This window comes from Notolabrus celidotus, chromosome 9, assembly GCF_009762535.1.
Source record: "Notolabrus celidotus isolate fNotCel1 chromosome 9, fNotCel1.pri, whole genome shotgun sequence".
Taxonomy (NCBI): Eukaryota; Metazoa; Chordata; class Actinopteri; order Labriformes; family Labridae; genus Notolabrus; species Notolabrus celidotus.
This window is the reverse complement of record NC_048280.1, coordinates 13,134,802-13,154,877: the sequence shown is the minus strand read 5'-3', so window position 1 is coordinate 13,154,877 and position 20,076 is coordinate 13,134,802. Positions and strand designations below refer to the sequence as shown.

At 38.2% G+C, this 20,076-nt stretch overlaps 1 protein-coding gene across 1 annotated transcript in view; it reads left to right on the top strand.

Annotated features, from left to right (window-relative positions):
• Positions 1-14,643, top strand: part of mrps27 (mitochondrial ribosomal protein S27) — a 14,725-nt gene extending 82 nt beyond the window's left edge. The window contains exons 1-11 of the mRNA XM_034692960.1: positions 1-30; positions 246-323; positions 6,298-6,368; positions 6,474-6,532; positions 7,129-7,243; positions 7,678-7,756; positions 8,825-8,940; positions 9,174-9,276; positions 9,365-9,507; positions 11,879-12,040; positions 14,125-14,643. The exon at positions 1-30 is cut by the window's left edge and continues 82 nt beyond it. Coding sequence (XP_034548851.1) covers positions 1-30; positions 246-323; positions 6,298-6,368; positions 6,474-6,532; positions 7,129-7,243; positions 7,678-7,756; positions 8,825-8,940; positions 9,174-9,276; positions 9,365-9,507; positions 11,879-12,040; positions 14,125-14,373 — 1,205 coding nt within the window. The 3' untranslated portion in view covers positions 14,374-14,643. The remainder of the gene's footprint in view (positions 31-245; positions 324-6,297; positions 6,369-6,473; positions 6,533-7,128; positions 7,244-7,677; positions 7,757-8,824; positions 8,941-9,173; positions 9,277-9,364; positions 9,508-11,878; positions 12,041-14,124) is intronic.
• The last annotated feature ends 5,433 nt before the right edge of the window (positions 14,644-20,076 follow it).

Below are 20,076 nucleotides of genomic sequence, written 5' to 3'. Positions count from 1 at the left end.
AAGTTAAATGTTTATCTCCTTCCCTCTCAGGTAAGCACTTTATACATTTTGGCTACGATTGAATATTCTATTTTTACCATGAATTGATCTGTTGGTCTTCTATTTCTTCCTTTTAATGTGGGCGTTTAGGCAATAAGAGCTATGTGTCCCCATATCATGTTGTTAGCTAACTGTAGGATGCTAGCTTCATGTTGCACATATTGAATTGTTCTCTACATGTGCTGGTTTATTGTTTGTGTTTGCAGCCAGGAGATGGTTGCTCTCAGCAGCTTATACAGACACCAAATTATGGGAAGCAAGAGGGAGAGATCCTCAGAACCTGGGTAAGACTCAAAACTGATGATGCTAACATGTCCATGTCACATTGAGGACCTCACACAGTCCAAGATAAATAGCATGTTCTTAACCCTCCTGTTACCCTCAAATTTACTAACATCTTTTATCCTTGGGGTCAATTTGACCCCAGCAATTTAAACCTCCTGAAATTGATTGTTACCCAGGTTTATGTGTCAGGTACTTTGTTTCGTTGTTGACTACCTAAATAGCCTTTAAATAAAATATATTTCCAGCATAAACACAATTTAAAGTATTCAGAAGGAATTTATTTGTAAAACACAACATTAAACTACTGCGAGTTTGTCATGCTCTCGTTGGCCATGCCTTGTCTCAATGTTATCAAACCGTACAACACAGGCCTCATCATTGAATGTCTTCAGAGACATGGTGGCTGGAAATTTTATATCTCAATCTGAAGGTTGGTGGTTCGATCCCAGCTCCAGGAGTCACATGCAGAAGTTTCATTGGTTATAGTGACCTCAATATGATCCAAAACAACCTAAACTAATGTGTGTAAAATGTTGATGTTTCTTATGTTGTATACAGCTGTAACAGCATGGGGTCACCCCAAGGAACACCAATGCAACAGGAAATTGGAAAAGATCAATATTTTAATTTTACTTTTTTCCAGATCTCCCCATTAAATTAGGAAAAGTCATGAAATATGAAGCCAAAAAAATGATGTTAGTCATTAATTTAGAGACGTTAAACATTAAATGGGGTCCAATTGACCCCAAGGATAATAATAATAATTAATAATAATAATCGAATCCCCAGCCGGGCGGGTGCCTTTCTGCGTGGAGTTTGCATGTTCTCCCCGTGCATGCGTGGGTTCTCTCTGGGTACTCCGGCTTCCTCCCACAGTCCAAAAACATGCTCAGGTTGATTGATCACTCTAAATTGCCCGTAGGTGTGAGTGTGTGCATGAATGGTTGTCTGTCTCTCTGTGTTAGCTCTGTGATAGGTTGGCGACCTGTCCAGGGTGTACCCTGCCTTCCGCCCGAAGCCAGCTGGGATAGGCCTCAGCCCCCCGTGACCCCTAACGGGATAAGCGGTCAAGATAATGGATGGATGGATGGATGGATAATAATAATAATAATAATAATAATAATAATAATAATAATAATAATATATTTTATTTATCATGCACTTTACATTTGGAGCAAATCTCAAAGTGCTAGAGGGCATAATAAAAGGGCAGTAAGAATAAAAAGAGGGTTAAAAAACAAACAGTAAGATGCAGACACTTGTTAAAAAAAATAATAGGAGGGTTCATTTCTTATTTATGTGAAGATGTGTGTAAATCTATATCTATAACTGACTACCAATGTTATAAACTGATAGAATGGTGACCTATCCAGGACCAGTGGACACTGAAGACTACAGAGGACATACAGTTTTGTCCATGCATGTGCTACATATCATGTTTTTTTTTTATCCTGGGAGTGTTTGTTGTCTCTAACTTTGGTGTCTATGCTGGGGCATCAGTATTTGGTACTTACTAGCAACCTCATTAAAAGAGAACATGGATTTGTGGGTTGCATTTTGAAAACTCAAGTCAGTCCTTCTTTCTCTGGCTCAACAACACCAGTAGCCTCCTCTTGGATGTGTACACAATCTGGCGCAGCCTGGTCACCACATTTTATAAGTTCCTGATCTTACCTTGCACAGGTGTTCATTAAAACCAAAGTTTATTTATGTCACTTTTCACAGACATAAGTCACAAAGTGCTTCACACAGGTATTAAACAAAGAGCCACAGAAAAAAACAGGTATGCAATTTAAAACCCAGATAGAATAAACATTAGAACACATGGAGCATTAAAAAGAAGTAGGCTAATTAACGAAAGGCCTGTCTAAATAACGGTGCCAGAGTTTGGAAGTAACTAGGATATGTGAACAGCAAACCAAAGGACTTATTAAAAAATAGTTACGAGTTATGTGCACTAGGTATTTTACCAGAGGAGACTAATCTGTCCTCAAGAATGTATATTTGGGTGAAATTAGCTTTTATAACAGGATGCAGGATAGTGCTGAGGCATTGGAAATCATAACTGAAGATTCGTTTTAGCGAATGGAGAGATGAATTGGCCAGGATAGCTTATTTTGAACAGCTTATCTACAGAATCAACAATAGCACCAAATATTCAGATCAATATGGGGTCCTTATTTGGAAATGATTGGAGAAGGTGACTATGGTGGGCAATTAATTTGTCTTCTTTGTCTGATGAACGTCATATTATGAAATGAAATACTATATATGTTAACCTCTAAACATCACCGAGAAAATTAGGAATGCTATTTTATTATTATCTTTATCATTATTTTTTGTATTTATTTATTTGTTTATTTTATTATTATTATTATTATTATTATTATTATTATTATTATTATTATATGTATTTTTTTTCATTTTCTTTTTGTTGGTTTTGTATACCTTATAAATAATTTGTCAATTTGTGATGAAGAGGAAATATTGAAAAAATGCAATTAAAAAAAGTTGAATGACAAAAAAAATAGGTATGAGATTAAGCCAACATCTACTGTATATTAACATAGTAGTCAAGTCAAGCTTTATTTATAAAGCACATTTAAAACAACCTCAGTTGACCAAAGTGCTGTACAGATATTAAAATACAATATCATCATACACAATATAACAATAAATAAAAACAATAAAAGAATAGTAAGAGCTCAATTTAGGAAATAAAAGAGTAAAAAAGTAAAAAGCCAAGGATTCTTGTTTAGCTGGGACTGAACGCCAAGGAGAAAAGATGGGTTATCAGCAGTGTTTTAAAGTGATCCACAGACTGTGCAGCTCTAACCTGGAAAGGCAGGCTATTCCACAGCTTTGAAGGCTCTGTCCCCACGAGTAGAGAGTCTGGACCGAGGTACTGCCAGGAGCAGCTGGTTTGATGACCTAAGTGCTCTGGAAGTACTGTGAGGCTGTACAAGATCTGATAGATAAGACGGTGCCAGACCATTTAAACACTTAAAAACAATTAATAGGACCTTGAACTGGATCCTAAAGTTAACAGGCAACCAGTGCAAAGATGCAAGGGCAGGACTGATGTGATCCCGCTGTATCTTTCCAGTCAGCAGGCGGCTGGCTGCATTTTGGACTACCTGTAGCAATTTTTACATAATATTAATTTGGTGCATCCATAAGCTGCAAAAAGAGATAGCATAGAGGTTACTGTGTGTGCAGTGAGTCAACACAGGGGGGCAGCATAACACCAATTCATCATGATACCAATAATGCTGTTCAATAGTGTGGATATGACTTTTGCAGCATATAAAATAGTACATATAAAGATACCTTAAGGTGGCATCAATTAAAATCAGTGTAATCAGTTTCATCATACATAAGTCCTTGATATTTTAACACCCTTTTTTTTTTTTCTTTTTTTTTTAATAGATACGTTTATTGATTTTTCTTATCCTTTCAGAAACGAGCAAAAACACAGGGGCGACTCCCTTAAAACAAAAAAACATGACAAACAAAATATGAAACAAAACAAAACAAAACAAAACACTCAGCTCACAAATCCAGCACACAATTGACATTTGAGAGGAGATCCGGGTAAGACCTCACCCTACAAACATATGTACATATTTAGTCCTACACAAACCCCCTTACAAGAACAGAAGAAACATTCACTCCAATATAGGACATAAAGGGCTCCCAAGTATTATGAAATACATCGTCTTTAGAATGCAACACACAGGTTAGATAGTCAAGAGAGACATATTCAAGGATTAACTTATGCCACTGTGTTTTATTAGGGACTTTGTCTGTTATCCAGTTCAAGAGTATGCACTTCCTTGCACAAAATGTTAAAATATTATAAAGATTTCTTTTATATTTGTTAGTAATATTTCGATTTCGTGTTCCAAGGAGCATACATAATGGGTCATTTTCTAGATTGGTGGCTAAGATATTATTAATTTCTTGACCTATGAGGTGCCAGAATCTTTGTATTTTCCAGTAAGACCACAGGCAGTGAGTTAGAGTAGCCACTTCTGTTTTACACTCCAGGCAGAGGGGGGAACAAGCAGCATTCAATTTATGACGAAGTGAAGGGGACACATGAGCCCTGTGTAGTATCTTAAACTGGATAGATTTAACTCTATTGCACACACTCAAAGTTCTCGCGCTTTGCCAGACATCATCCCATTGGTTGTCTGTAATATCCACACAAAGTTCTCTCTCCCACGTCCGTCTCAAGTGAGTTGTACCTCCAGCACCGCACTCTCTCTGTACATTATAGAAAGACTTTATTGAGTTGCTCTGCTGTGATAAGAATAGCTGTTTCTCTACACATGAAAAACTCTGATTAGAAATAAGTGTAGTGTCCCTTTTAATGAAGTCCCTCACCTGTAAATAACGGAAGAAATCCTTATTCTGTATTTTATATTTTTGAATCAATTGATTATAGGACATTAACGTGGGCCCGTCAAAATAATCAACAAGACTAGAAAGTCCTTTTAGACGCCAATCTTCGAAAACCATCATCATTTACTCCCGGCAGAAAATCCAGGTTATCAAGTATTGGAGTGAAGATGGAAGTGATCTGTGATCTGTCCTCCAGTCTTCGTATAGGGTGCCATGCTTTAATTGTACAGATTGTAACTGGGTTATTACAAGTACCAGTAGCCAGTTTCAACGATGACATTTTTTTCAAAAACAATAGGTTCATTAACGGAACTTTAGACATAGAGCCTTCAGTATCCAACCAAAGGGATACAGAGTCTTTACCAAGCGGCAACCTCCGGTCTAAAAATATGAGTCCAATGCGGAAGTGTTAAAAGCTGCAGTTCATCGAGGATCCGCTTGAGGCTGGCTCCGGAAGTACCGGAAGTCACATACACATGAATGGGGAAAAGACGATCTTTGCAGCATTAATAAACATGTTTACAGCCTGGTACAAAAGATGAGTGTAGTCTGAATAGCTAATTTCTCGATGTCCTCTCACTGTGAGGGGGGTGAATTTTTTTCTAATTTGGTAATTTAGAAGATATTGAGATTACTAGTCTTCCAATGAGAGGCACAGCTGCCTGTGGGAACACTGCAGCTGTTGGCTAGGAGGCTCAAAGCCCGCCTCTTTACGTCACACTGGCTCGACAGAAGCAATATGGCTGCCGCAGCCGATTGGTCTCAAAACAGCTCTTCAGAAACAGATGGGTAACGTCACGGATACTACGTCCATATTTTTTACAGTCTATGGTCTTTACTCATCCAGTCGGATATTGTGCATAGATGAGCACTCAACTGGTACTTCCGAATGTCTGGCAAATCCAGCCCACTCCTTGAGGATGAGAGGCGTAGTGTTGCTATCTTAAAACGTTCCTTCTTTTTGGCCCATATAAATGAACTAAACCAGCTGTTCAAATCATTTATAATTTTATGAGAGAAGAGAACCGGGATCATTTGAATTGGATATAGCAGCCTAGGAAGAATATTCATCTTCAGCAAGGCAATACGACCCAACCAGGAGACAGGAAGGGCGTTCCACCTTTCCAAATCCAATCTTATACGTTCAAATAGGGGGACAAAATTAGTTCTATACATTTGAGCAAAATCTGCCGTTACATTTATTCCCAAGTATACAAACCCTGCAGGAGACCATCTAAAGGGGAAGGGGGAGGGGGTTTGGGGTTTCTGTCCTAACCCACCAAGTGGCATTACTTCTGACTTATTAAAGTTTAACCTGTATCCCGAAAAAACACAGAATTTGTTAATAGTCTCAAGAAGAGCCGGGGTGGATACCTCAGGCATGGTTAAAAGGATCAAAACGTCGTCCGCGTAGAGGGTAATCTTGTGTTGAGATTACACCTTCTTAATGTATGATGATTGCATTTGGTTCTGTTTCATCAAGTTGTTTTAATAAATGTTTCACAATGACAAAGAAAAATGTTTTTATATTTAAAGTTTAATAATATTGAGTCTTTGATCTTACAGCTTTACTGGCCAACACCATGGATCGAACATATGAAAAGAATCTCCCTGTTAGCTCTCTTTCTGTCTCACGGGTAAGTTGTGTTCCTTCCTGTGCATTGTTTATTTGCTCACTGATTACATAAAGATGAATTAGATTGAAGTCCAAACAGAAAATCAATAACTATTCATATTTTCAGTTTGTAGACAACATTTCATCTCGAGAGGAAGTTGATCAAGCCGAGTACTACCTTTACAAGTAAGAGCAGACCTGTTCTAATACCTCTGCATCAGATTCTTCATCCTGGTGTCTTTTTCTAATGTTCTGTTGCTCCTTTGGTTTTGTGTGGTACCCAGTTTTTCCTGCTTGTCCTGGAATGAATTGTCTCTCTGGATTGTTTGTTTTGGTTTATTTTCAGTCACATGCTTTTCTTTGTTCGGGGTAACCCCAGACCTTTCCTGTTTACTCCTTTCTCTGGAATCTGCACCCATTCTTGTCATTACAAGATTTAGTAAATTTCCCAATTGCGCATTCATTTCCACAACTTGATGAGAGTTATAATACAACCTTTAAGCTTTGCAGAATTTGAAAAAGGCAATTGTTGTTATTTAGCTACATAAACATGTTTCTGTATTACGCAAACTCTCGTCTTCAAGCAATTTGTGTTACATTTTTTGGGATATCAAATAAGTGTTGCATTTCTGTTGGTTCAGAAACTAAAAAAATAGTGTCCCACTGTCTTCTCACATCAGTGTGATTGTCTTCTATAACTTCTTCCTCAAATCATTATTTTGTCTTGCGCGTTATATAATCATAAATATGATGGATGTATTTAACCTGGTTTTAATCTCCAGGTTTCGTCACAGTCCAAACTGTTGGTACCTGAGAGACTGGACCGTTCATGACTGGATCCAACAGTGTGTAAAACACGGGGCGAGAGAAAAGGCCCTGTACACACTTAAAAACAAGGTACACTCATATTCATTCCTAGGACAGTAATCTGGACACAATGTAATGACTGCTTTGTTTATAGAAGTGATCATATGATCAGAGGAGGGCTGATAGCTGCAGTGTAATTAGTCACATGACCAGATTAACTAGCCTGTAGCATATTGAAACTGATCTGAGCAACACACTTAAGCCAAACATTTTTGATATTTTCAGCTCAGCGTGTGCACTCTGTCTAAGTGAGTTATATTATCTGGCAATCAGCATCCCTGTGTTGTAGTAAAAACAGATAAGACCATGAGCCAGTGATGTGTTTACAGTGAGGAGCATCAGTATGAGTACATCTCTTGATGTTTTGATTGGTGTCGTGTTGCTGTGAGATAACAGGTCTCCATGTGAGGGAAACATCAGCAACCAAATATCCGTAACATGTGTTTGTGTACGTGTGTTTGCAGGTTCAGTACGGCATATTCCCAGATGACTTCACCTTCAACCTGCTCATTGATTCTTACGTTAAGGATGACGACTTTAAAAGTAAGGCTTCATAAACAAGTGTTCTCAATCACTATGAAAAGAAAAATAAGCTTGAAATACGCAATAAATCAGGGTTTCAAAACAGTCTGGTTAATATCATATAACAACTGTTCAATTCACTGTTTATGAAGGACAGCTAGAGGAAAGTTGAGTAGTATTTATTTACTTTTTCTCATTATAAGAAAAGAAAAGTGAAGGCACACAGAAGGTATTGGATTGTTGACAGTGGTTACATAAGGATGTTGAAGTTTTGATGACATTTGTTGGAATGATGAATTTTCAAGGGATTCTTTTCTTTTTTTGTGTTGTCTTTGGGTCTATTTGTGAATAATGTTTTAAAGAGTGCAAAACTGAAGAAAAACAGGATGAATCATAGCAAACTAAAAACAAACGTTTCTTCTTAACATTCGTTTTCTTCGTGTTCTTTTTTGTCTTCTTTTGTTAACTTCTTCTTTTTCTGCATCTCATGTATTATATAACTTCATATTATTCCTAAAATCTGGGGTATTTAAATAATTTTAAGGGTAAATTTAATATTCTGTATTCACATAAGACTTACAGTAAGACCTGAAATGCTCATATGCATTATTTATTTATTGTATTTATTTATTTATTTATTTATTGTATTTATTTATTTATTTATTATCTAAAAGGCCCATGCATATTTATTAACACTTCTGTAAATATGCCAGAGTTAGCCAAAAGGCTTGTTTACATCTGTAGTCCCTTGCCAGATGTTAAAAAGGTTCCCTAAAAAGATTACAGAAATAAATATAGAGAAGTATAATCAACCAATCCATCAGACTTTATTTGTCCAGCTCTTTTCATACCACTAAACGTAGCACAAAGGGATTTAAATCAATAAAATAATAAAATATAATAATACATGTTAAAATAAATAATAATACTCAATAAAATGAAATAAAAAACAACAATGTTAATGACATGCAAACGAAACAATCAAACAAAAGAAAGAAGAAAGGAATAATCCAAAGATTCAAACAGGAACTAAGGAAATGCTAACTTGAGATATAAAACTGACATCATGTCTTTCTTTCACCTGCACAGGTGCGTGCTCTGTAGTTGAAGAGGTAATGCTACAGGAAGCCTTCGACCTTCCCTCCACACAGATCCTGTCTCTGTACGCTCTGGGCAGTTACCAAGCAACTAGACCACAACTCACTGTGAGTGAAACAGCAGCAGCAACAACAACGTGTGAGAGGTTGTGAAAACAAGTAATCAACGATTGTCCCCAGGCTTCAAAAACCTCATGTTTACCCCACTGATGATCCAGAGTGTTTATTATAAAGTGTGATATTTAATAAAATGGATGCCTTGAACTGATAAGCAGCTGAATGATGCACAAGGAATGAAAAATATGCTTTCAAGTTCAAGACTTTATCCACGTTGTGTTTAGGTGTCAGAGGAGCGAGCACTGGGGGCATCTCTGCTCATCTGTGGACTGAAGCAGGACAACACTGTTGGCCTCAGTGCCCAGCTGCTCGGCAATGCCCTTCTCGGTGTGTATTGTTGTATTTCATCCCTCATACATTTTCCCCCTCTTCTGTTGGTCTCATTAAATCTTTGTCTCACAATGCTCCCACTCAGGTAAGCTGGAGATGTCAAGTGGAATACATGCTGTGTTCAAAGGGATGCCTCTCTTCTGGGGTCCTGGGTATCTGGGCCGAGCACTGGCTGTCATGGAGGGAGTGGCCGCTGCTTCTGGTGACGTCAAGCTGTCCAAAGACACGGTAAAAAACAAAATGTTTTGATGTGGTTTTCTTTTGTGTGATATCCTACATGCATCAGAAATATGAAAACCCTCTGGCACATACCGTAGATCGCTGTTTCAAGTTAACTGTAAAGCTAGTTGTTTACATGTTTTATTTTATCAAGGAGTGAATCAGTGAGTAGCCTCCTTACGATCTAAGACCTTAGACAACATGTGAACAAGTGTGTTTCAGTTCAGATTGACCTCTAAAGCCAGTAAGATATCAACTGTGCTATGTTGTGCATCATGGTCATCATTAGGTTCATTATTTCTGCTTTTGATTGCTCTCATTGAGTCACAGAGGGCTGGGAAATCAATATTTACAACAGTAATCTCAGGCAGCATGTTGATAATCCCAGTGAGTTGCTTAAACAAATAATGTTGCATAAGATTTACATTTTGGGGGAAAAAGCAAAGCGGTGTTGAATCAATAAATAGATACTCTAAATTGAGCGATTATCAGGAGAATAAATGTTGTAATGATGCACATCTACTCGCACTGTCCTGCTCTACTCTGGGAATCTGTGTTCAGCTCTTGAGTGACCCAGCACTTGGTACTTTGGTCATTATTGTGGTGATGTTAATTGTTGATGCTGATAATGGAAGGTCTTAAATTGGTTGATTGCTTCATTGTAGATGTTCCTTATTTCGGGGAAAAAAAAAAAAATAATAATAATTCCTTACTTATTTTTGTGCATTGCCTTTACACTGCTTGGCAGTACCTGCACCCAAATTGACTTGAAGCACTTTGTTACCCGTACTGATCTTGTTTCCTCTTGTCTAGATCTTTGCTTGTGTTGTTCTTGTTCTCGTATGTACGTCGCTTTGGATAAAAGCGTCTGCTAAATGACATTGTAACATTGTAACATCTGATTACATCATGTCACATAATAACGGAAATAATGAACCAGAAGGTGTTTTCGTTGTGCAATCTGCATCTCTGTTCAGTCCAATCTGTCTATGTAGAACATTTTATGCAAACCCAAACTCAGGATGTCTGCAGCTAAGGCCATCCTATCCTGGACTTCAGGGCCTCTGTTCACAACACCCAGTGGTATTTGACCATTGATGAGCTTCAGAGATTCAAGTCCCTTCACTTGTTTTTCACTACAAATCGCCAATTCTTCTTTCAAATTTGAGAAAAATGTTCTTTATTGATGGAAGGGTTGTGCATTTTAAGTATTTAATTGTGATTGATTTTTTTAAAAATTTTTACTGATCAATTGTCAATTAATCAGTAAAAAAACATTGAGTTTTCTTATGTCAAAAACAAAGCAGAATACGTTTTTTCCCCATAAATTATATTTTCTACAGCAACAAAATGTGTTTTGGTTGAAAAGTAACTAAAAATATGCAGCAGAACTGGGCTGCTGCTGCTCACACGCTGCACTTTGGCAATCTGCATAAAGTACTGCCATCATCATTCTCTCAACTATTTCCCCTGTGATAAATAATGCACACCTTATCTGTAGAAAATGATTTTATTTCACTACAGAAGCAAAATAGTGCACAACACTACGCTGCACTGATGCCACAAGAACAAGATAAGCAGCAAAAAAACAAATCCTGTCTGACAGAATTTGTTTGAACTTCTATGGAATGCGTCAATGTCAGGTAAACATTTTTCCAAAACTGCTGGACATTTGATGAAAAATCACTTTGGATTGTGTTTACAAGTACATGTTGCCAAGTCTAAAACATTAGAAGGTGCTTGTAGACATAATGGGAATATTAACATCACAGCGCTGCACAACAGACATAATACAGACTGGTGTTATTATCCAGGTGGGGTGTATGATGCACACCATCTTCATCAGCTGAGATGAAACACGCACGCTGTCATGTTGTGGTTTTTCATATATATGCACAAACGCGATCTGTAATCCGGCCTGTGCTGTCCGGTTTAATAGTTCAGCTTTGTCCCAGTCTAATGAGATTTTGAAGAGCCTGGAGCGCTGAGGATGTCTGTGAGAATCACTGAAACAGGAACCAAGCCGGCCTGAGTCAGACAGTGGCACCGCAAAATTGTAGACAGAGCAGATAAGACCGCAGGACAGAGAGGAAATATTACATCTCAAATGAAGGTGCTGGTGACTGCCACCTCAGGTGACAGTTAAACTTACCTCTTCCTAAGATTTAGAGGTGAGTTGTCAAGTGAGGTGATCAGCCTCTTTCATCATCACATACCCATTTTGCATAAGACACTGAATCTCCCTGTTAAAAGTTTAATTCCACTTTGACCTATGACTTTGATGTAATGAATAACAGCTGTTTCCAAACAGTAATTTATATTGATTTTGCAAAAAAAAAAATACAAAATTCACAACCTATCTATTTTCATTATTCTTCAGCTGGACAACGTGAATGATTTGCTGCAGGAGCTCTCATCAACCTCAGACTCAGACTCATCTGGAGAGGAGTCAGCAGGTGAAGAGGACAAGAAAGAAGAGGAAGTGGATGAAGATGATCAAGCCGAGAAGTCTAAGCTACCTCAATATGTCAGCAGGTTCAAAGTGAGTGGTTTTTTGTGTGCTGTAGATGTCAGTTGCTTGTAGAAGCAACTGAGTTTACATTGATTACCTTGTAAGGTCAAGCCAGTAAACATGTGATAAACAGGGTTCCTGGTCATCTGCAGGGCTGTGACAGATCTGTCAGAGTAAAATCTGAGGGGATGTTTACAGAAGGTTATTTCCACTTATAATTAGGGATAATAAGGGATGATTTTTCTTCAAATTTTTGATTGGAAGTGGTGACCCACGTGATTCATGGATATATCCTTAAAAACACATTTTAAAGAAGCTGTTTATTGAAATGAGGATGAATAGATGCATGTTGTTTTGAATTGACTGCTGTAAGCCATGTTAGCTGTTTGTGTTTGTGCTTTACTTTTCAGTATCATAAGCAGCTAGCCACTTGATAACTGCGTAGCTAACGAAGTTGAGCTAGTAAGCTTCTGTTTCGATTAGCGCGTTGTTTTTGTGTCTCCTCAAAACGAAGGCCTAACCAGCTTTGTTACCCAGGCCCAGAATTCGGCAGAAAATCTGCACTGTCCAACTGTACAAGCTAATAAGGACGCTGTCACCTCTCCCACGCATGTAGCTGTAAGCTAAGTAGCTCGCTCTCTCGCACGTGCAGGTGCAAGTTAGTTGTTATGGCTTGTGTCACTGGAACCTTCTCGAGACGCCCAGTTTATCAAAACTAAGGCCCAATCTCAATGTCCGCCCTAAGCCCTGAGCCCTTCTTGACTTAATTGACGTCAGCTGGAAAGTGATTGAGGGCAGGAGGCTGTAAGGGCTCAAACCGTAGAACTTGGAATGGGACAGCACTTTAAGACTTCTCAGGTAACCTGCATGACAACATGTAGCTCACATTAGCGATATTAGGAATTTTTATTGCAATTTTCTTTTTAACTGCCACCTGTTTTTAATTTCATGTTACTGCATTTGTTTACCCTTCTATGCTCAGGGGATTCCCCTGGGAATCCCATGTTTCACGTCACAATGCTATGAACTCTGGGTAATTCCCTTACGCTAAGTCTGCAAAAAATGCCCACTTAAGGAAAGGGGGCATAAAGGGCTCAAGAAGTCAGTGAGAGATCCCTCACACACCTGATGATTTGACAGGGGGGACAGCCCTCAGCCCTCACAGATTTAGTGGGAATGCACCTCAAAGTCAGTGAGTGCTTGAGGGTGGACATTGAGATTAGGCCTATGACTGAAAACAACTTGAGCTCTCTGTGTGTTATGATAAAATACATTTGTCCAATAATAAATGAAGGTTTATTGCTCATTGTTCTGAATTATCCTTCAATAACAAGAAACGGGACTTAAGTTTGAGCTTTGTGTTTTAAACCTTTTATTGGCTTTTGTTTTTAGAGTTTTTTTTTGTTTTTGTGTCTTGATTAAAAAGAACAAAAAGTTTTGGACTTGTTCCAGCAGACCATATCAGTTGGCAGCCACAGTTTGGCCTGCAATAGCTCAAACGTAATCTATGAAGAAACTTCACCTGATAAAAATATGACCACTTAAAGTTCCTGTTTTTGGTGATAGGAAGTTCAAATTTATATCTTTGTGTCTGACCTCTGGCGTTGAAAGGGGTCTTACAGAGATAAGCCTTAAATGTTAAGAGCTGTAAAAAAAAAAAGAAAAGCCTGGCTATGAGATGTTACAAGAGCTGAGTCATCAAAGATGTCAAACAATGGATAAATTTGGAAGGGCGAAGTTACCTAATCTACTCGTTTATGCTGAATTACCCTTTAAAAAAAGCCTTTCAATATTTGAAATCGAGACATCAGAGTAGACCATGTGAGCAGACGGACTGTTTTATGGGCCTCTATGTGCATGCATTTCCAAAATGAAATGAAGGCTTTCAGATTTCTTCATCAGAACATCCAGACGTCGGTGTTTTTACAGACTTGACTCAATATAATCACTCTCTCATGGGAATTAGGGAATGTTTTCAAAGAAGTTTGAGCATTTTCCAATGTACCAAAGAAAGAATTCACTGATTAAAAGAGTTTCACCCAAGTTATCTGAATAAAGTGATGAGGCCACGCTGGGGAACTTTAACCTCTTCCTGTTTCCTTTTTTTTATTCAGGAGCTGAGGAGCGAGCTGGAGTCTCAGGGTAAAGTAGACTCTGCCTCTTTTCAGGCTTTAGTGACTGCTCTGGCCCAGCAGAACCTGGCAGCTGCTGAGAAACCGGACTTGGAGCAGTATGAGAAGCGGGTGCAGGGATGGGAGTCTGAAAAGAAGCAGCTGATCCAGAGAGAGAAGGAGACGAGGGAGAGGGTAGAGAAGGAGAAACAGGAGCGGTTAGCTGCGCGGGCTGCAGCCCAGCAAGCGTAAAGAGACTCTGCATCATGATAACGGAGCTGTATATTGAGTATACATTTCAATTGTGTACACTATTAGGAGTGTTATGTCTCTATCATTGTGACATATACACATTGTTAACATTGCAAATGCATGTTTCAGCAGTTTCTTTTCTTAATGTCAATTATTGTGTGTTTATGTGATAATATATGGCTCTGTTTTATAGAATTAAAAAGGAGAAGTATGAATGTATCATCAAAATTAAATGGATGCATTTCTTTCATAAACTTTGCTTAAAATGCATTGTTAGTTTTTCTATTGACTATTGATATCATCTCTGTTCACCATGGTGGTTGGATGACCTCATGTAAGCAAAAAGAAGGAAAGCTGGGAAAGATCTTACCATCACATCCTCCCACTCCTTTTCCTCTCTGCCTGCAGACGTGTGTGTGTGTGATTGTGCACTCACCAAAAGCATCCTTTTCTCATAGGGGAGTGAAAGGAGTACTTGACTGAAGAATTTGCTGATAAGTGATCTGCAGAAATTCTCCTCATGGAAAGGAATGCATTTATTGCAAGAAACTTTGCAACTCACAACAGAAAGCATGCTTTAAATATGCCTGATTATTGTAAAAAATAGACTCCAAAGAGCACCTCAGTGTTTAAGTGAAAAGTGAAATATCAACATGAGAGTGCACCAATAACAAACACACTTAAACATCTCACTTTAAGCAGCAAATTGAGTGAAGCCTGGCTTGTTTAGACTCCACAGAGAGATAAGATAATAGATCTTTGGAGAAGAAAATGCCGTTGTGGTAGTGCACATAATGCATTCATTCCACATTATGTTGCAGCTATTCAGTATTCAGAGCATGATCTTGGGAAACAGCCTGGTATGCAGTCCAGGATGAATGAGCGCCACATAATGTTAAAACAAGAACCATTGTGGTGCTCAGGCTCCAAACTGACTGCTCCTTGCAGAGAAGCTCTTCACTCTTACTCCATGTTTGGTTATATTGAAAAATAACTAAAGCTTAAAAGTTAGCTACATTTCATAAAAACTTGTTTATACAAAAAAGCAAGCAATCATTTAATGTCAGCTTGGAAAGTTAGCATGATTTAAAACAAAAGACATTGATATAAAAGTTCAAAAGCTGTTGTTTCAAATATCTGATACATCTGTGCTTTGGAAAATGTCTGTGACCAAAACACAGCTGTCATTGAAGGTTATCGGCCTCTAAGGCTATGTTCACACTGCAGACAAAAGTGGCCCAAATCTGATTTTTTCGGAGTCAAGTGACCAAGTCAGATTTTTTAGAGGCAGTGTGAACACATTTAAATCTGGCCCAAAACAGATTTAGACCACTTCCATATGTGGTCCTGAATCAGATAGAGATCAGATTTTTTTTCAATTCGACCTCGGTGTGAACGGCCAAGGCGGATTTGATGCACATTTGGTACTTTCACGCTACTTTATAGTGACACACGTCACAATTCTGTGCAGCAGTAGCCTTGCAAAAATGGAGGATAGCAACGATGAAGCGTCTCAATTGAGTGTCCTGCTGAAGGAGTCCTTGGGAGAGCAGCTGACTGATGTAATTGAAAGTTGCCCCGGAAGTTTTGAATAAACTCTGTCTCTGAAACTATTAACATCGCAGACCCACCACTCCTGACTCCGTGTCCGCATCCACATGGACCTTTCAATCGTATTCGCGGCCACAGCTCCGCAAAAAGCTGAAACAAGCAATTTGGCTCTCTTTTTCTTTATACTTGACCTCTTCTGCACCTGGTCATTCATTCATTCATTCTCCGGCTCCTACTGCACAAAAACTTTGTAACAAAGGCGAAAATGCTGGCTTCCTCCATGTTTACGTTTGTGAAACAGCTGCATGTGACGTCATTGTTACTGTTCTTTTGCGCATGTGGGGCAGTTCGGGGCCGCAAACAGTTCACACTGGAATCAGATACAGGTCACATTATAGTTGGTAATGTGAACAAGCAAACAAAAAATCGGAATTTAACATTAAGCCTTGCAGTGTGAACGTAGTCTGAGATCAGCTTCAGAGCTTTATCTCCTGAAGGCAAAAATCTTAAAAAAAAAAAAAAATCTTAAATGGATGAATAATTTCACTTTAGTGTCTGGTCAATAGAGTCTCTGTTGCAGACTAGGGTTAGGTTTAGCCATGAATAGGTTCTAGTTTGGTGCACTTTGTAAGTAATTTCACCAACAGAGCAGTTTGTGTGGGTCTGTATTAAACTAAACTAGTTAAAACTAAACTAGTAGCACCCAGGTTCATGATATAAAACAAACACATCACCCAGTCTGGGGATTTGAAAGCCCAAAGCAGACGTCGGTCATTCATTTAGTTTACTCAGTTTTCCAGTCACACTGAGTTAATTTCACTTGTTTTCCGGAGATCTTGACTAAACACCAGATTATCACAACTGGAATCCCAAGAGTTGCAAAAGCACAAAACAAACATAGAAATGGGTTGAACTTACCTCATTGGCAGCATGTTGTGATCTGGCCTATCACAGCAAGCAGCATATTGTTTTTTTCTACATCACCAAAAAAACTACCGTCATAATCAGGAAACCAGCTTTGTAATCCTTGAATAATAAGATTACATGGTCCATTAAACGGGGGAAACCAGCTTAGTTATATTGGTGAATAGAGTACACAAGTTGAGATCTCCAAAAAACAACTGAAGCTGATTAGCTATTGGAGCAAATAAAATGTATGGATTCATATCCAGTGTTCATTTGGTTGTCTTTAGACTGAAATGCCTTTTAGTTGTAGTCACATTTTTCGTCTTTTAGCCCTTAAAGGTGACATATCACACTTTTTTCATCAATATATATTAATATATATTGGTCTAAGAGGTCCCCAAAACATGTCTTTAAAGTTTATGCTCAAAAAAACACTTTGAAATCAGATTTTGGCATGCCTGAAATGCCCTCTTCTTCAGTCCTCCTCAGAACACTCTGTTTTCCCTCTGACCACGCCCCCTCCGGAAGTGGATGTGCCTCGGCTCTCCAGCACGTTGATCTAATGTTTACATGTTGGCTGAATATACACGGCTGCCCAGAGATCACGTTACTTCAACCCTCTGAATCTGATCCAGAATCTGATCCTGACAGAGAGGCGCCTGTAGCAGGACCTTTCTGAAGGATTGGTCATAGATTTAGTGTTTCTTGTTGTTTTATTTATCAGTATGTCGACGTGTGTCTTGGTACACAGCTACGAACATGTAGCTATGTGGCTATGCTAACTAGCGCTAGCACTTATCCATGATAAATAAAAATCATCCACTAGATCTTCAAATCTGCAGACGTGGGGAGTAAAACTGACCTTTGTGTTTATTAAGACAGCCTACAACTAGCATGCCTCCCTCCTAAGCTCCTTGTTAGCACACATTTGTGCAGGTAATGAAAAACGGGGGAGGGATTCAGTATTATTTTATACAGTCTATGGGCTGAACAAGCTCTGAGCTCTGACTCCGTGACAGACCGGATATTGTTGTTACGTAACAAAAACACTGAAGTCTGAAACGGCTCGTTTCACACACATTTACAGAAAGGTGGAGAAATCAAAACAGGGGCAGAATGGATTTTTTTCATTTTCGGGGGGTTTGTAGACATGCCAGGGACACATATTTCAGGTAAAGAACCATTAAAAAGTCCATTTTGCATGATATGTCACCTTTAAAAGTTTTGGCCTACTTTTAATTGGTGGAAACTCAAAACATGTTAAGCCCTTAATTGTTTTGGTCAGACTGAATAGTCGCAAAGTTGGGGCAAACGTCATGGTTTACTATCCACTACATACATTTTAGTCTCATCTTTTCTCATTAACCAAAACATATATTCATCAGAGTTTTTTATTATCAGTGCAGTGATGTATGTCTAGCTTGTCTTCGTTGTGTCTTCATCAAAAGTCATAACTTTTATTAGTTAGAGTCTGGTTAGGGCTTCTGAACAACGTATCAGATGCTGGATGTGTTTTTAATAGTTTCAGTAAAATAACAGCACTTAATTTTGATTATACAAAAAATATTTCATGGTTATGGGTTTGATGATTTACTGGCAGTGAAAGATAACATTATTAATTTTTAATACTTCCCCAAGCCTGTTACATTATCAGTGCTGTCTGTTTGTCAGTAGAATAACAAACAGCTACAGACTTGAGCTTCATCAAACTGATTTAAATCCAAGTTAATGATGGTATTTAAGTCCAAGCATGATAATTGTGCTCATTTTGAGATGTTTAATTGTTTCCTTTTTTTAAATATGTAGGTAAATCATGCTAAATATTTCTTATTAAGAATAATTTGAAAAGGTTCACTGGGAGGATAGTGACACTGAAGCTTATTTTTTGTACATTAACTGTTATAAATTTGAAATATAACCAAACATTGCGATCATTCCTGCAAATTTGTATTTTATAAAAGACTAGACTATGAACTCTGTTGAGTGCCCTTTATGTTGACCATGGTTTATTGCCACAAATGACAAAATTGATATATGGATTTTTCATTCACCGTTAAGTGTTTGTTCCGTCACCTAAAAACAATTAAAAGAAAAGATGGTACAATTAAATATTTTAACATTTCGCATTTATGTTGCATCTGCCCTTTTGCTGATTTAGTCAAACAGGTGAAGGGAGAAAAAGTTAAATGATCTTTTCCAAAGAACTTTCTAATCAAGTCTTTTTATCTTGAAACAGTTTAATTCCGGCTCTTCTAAGTGAGATGCTTGTCTCCCACTGATAAAGGTTTAACAATTTCAAAGCTGTAAACATACATTATCTTTCATCATCCTCTGACCTCCGGCTCCAAAAATCAGTAGCTCTAAAGTGAGACTGGTGTTTACATTTCCAGCTGGTGTCAGAGAGGATTTTCGGTCATGACTTCAGGGTTGATCAGTCAGGTGAGCTGTGATGAGGAGAAAAGGGTCAGGAAGTTTGACATCCACATCACTGGTTACCTGATGCACAAAGACTTCTAAGTGTGAAATGTGTGCTTTCCTTGAGGCGGAGCTTTGTTGGGAAACTGGGTTATCTAAGATATGCAAATATTACAGCACCAGCAGGAGAAAAGGGGATCCATTAGACACCATCACTGAGCCCTGATACTGTTCAAACTATTCATCTCTACCAGGAAACCCTGATAGTCACATGAAAACACTTCAGGACCTCATCTAATCTGTTAGGTTTGCTATGTGCCTTCTCTGAACAGTACCTCCTTTTTAAATGGTTGATTTGCAAATATTCTACCAGTTATATCAGAGGTTTTATGTTCCAGCTCAGATTTATCTTTTATCATGTGAAAGCAAACTGAGCTCTGATTTTTCTTAGATCTTTTTGCATTGGTCAACAGGATTTAATTTCCCTCGTATTCATCAGTAAGTTGGATCTTTATCTGGCATTGGAGACCGTTTTGTCTGTCCTGTTCTGACAGCACATCACAGGATAAGATACTGCAAGTCGTGTTGCTTTTGGCCAGAGTCTAAAGAAAAAAAATTGTTTATTAATCTTTTGTTATTCATCAAGCTTGACGGCTTCATATTTCACATTTTAAACTGATATGGGAAAACAAATAATGTTTAATTTATGTGTCTCTTTCCACTATTTGCATGGCTTTAATATGTCCTGACATTGGTGTATTGCTCGTATATTAATCTAATGATTTGGCCGATGATAATAACGCTGTAATTAGAGATTTGATTTATTTGGTG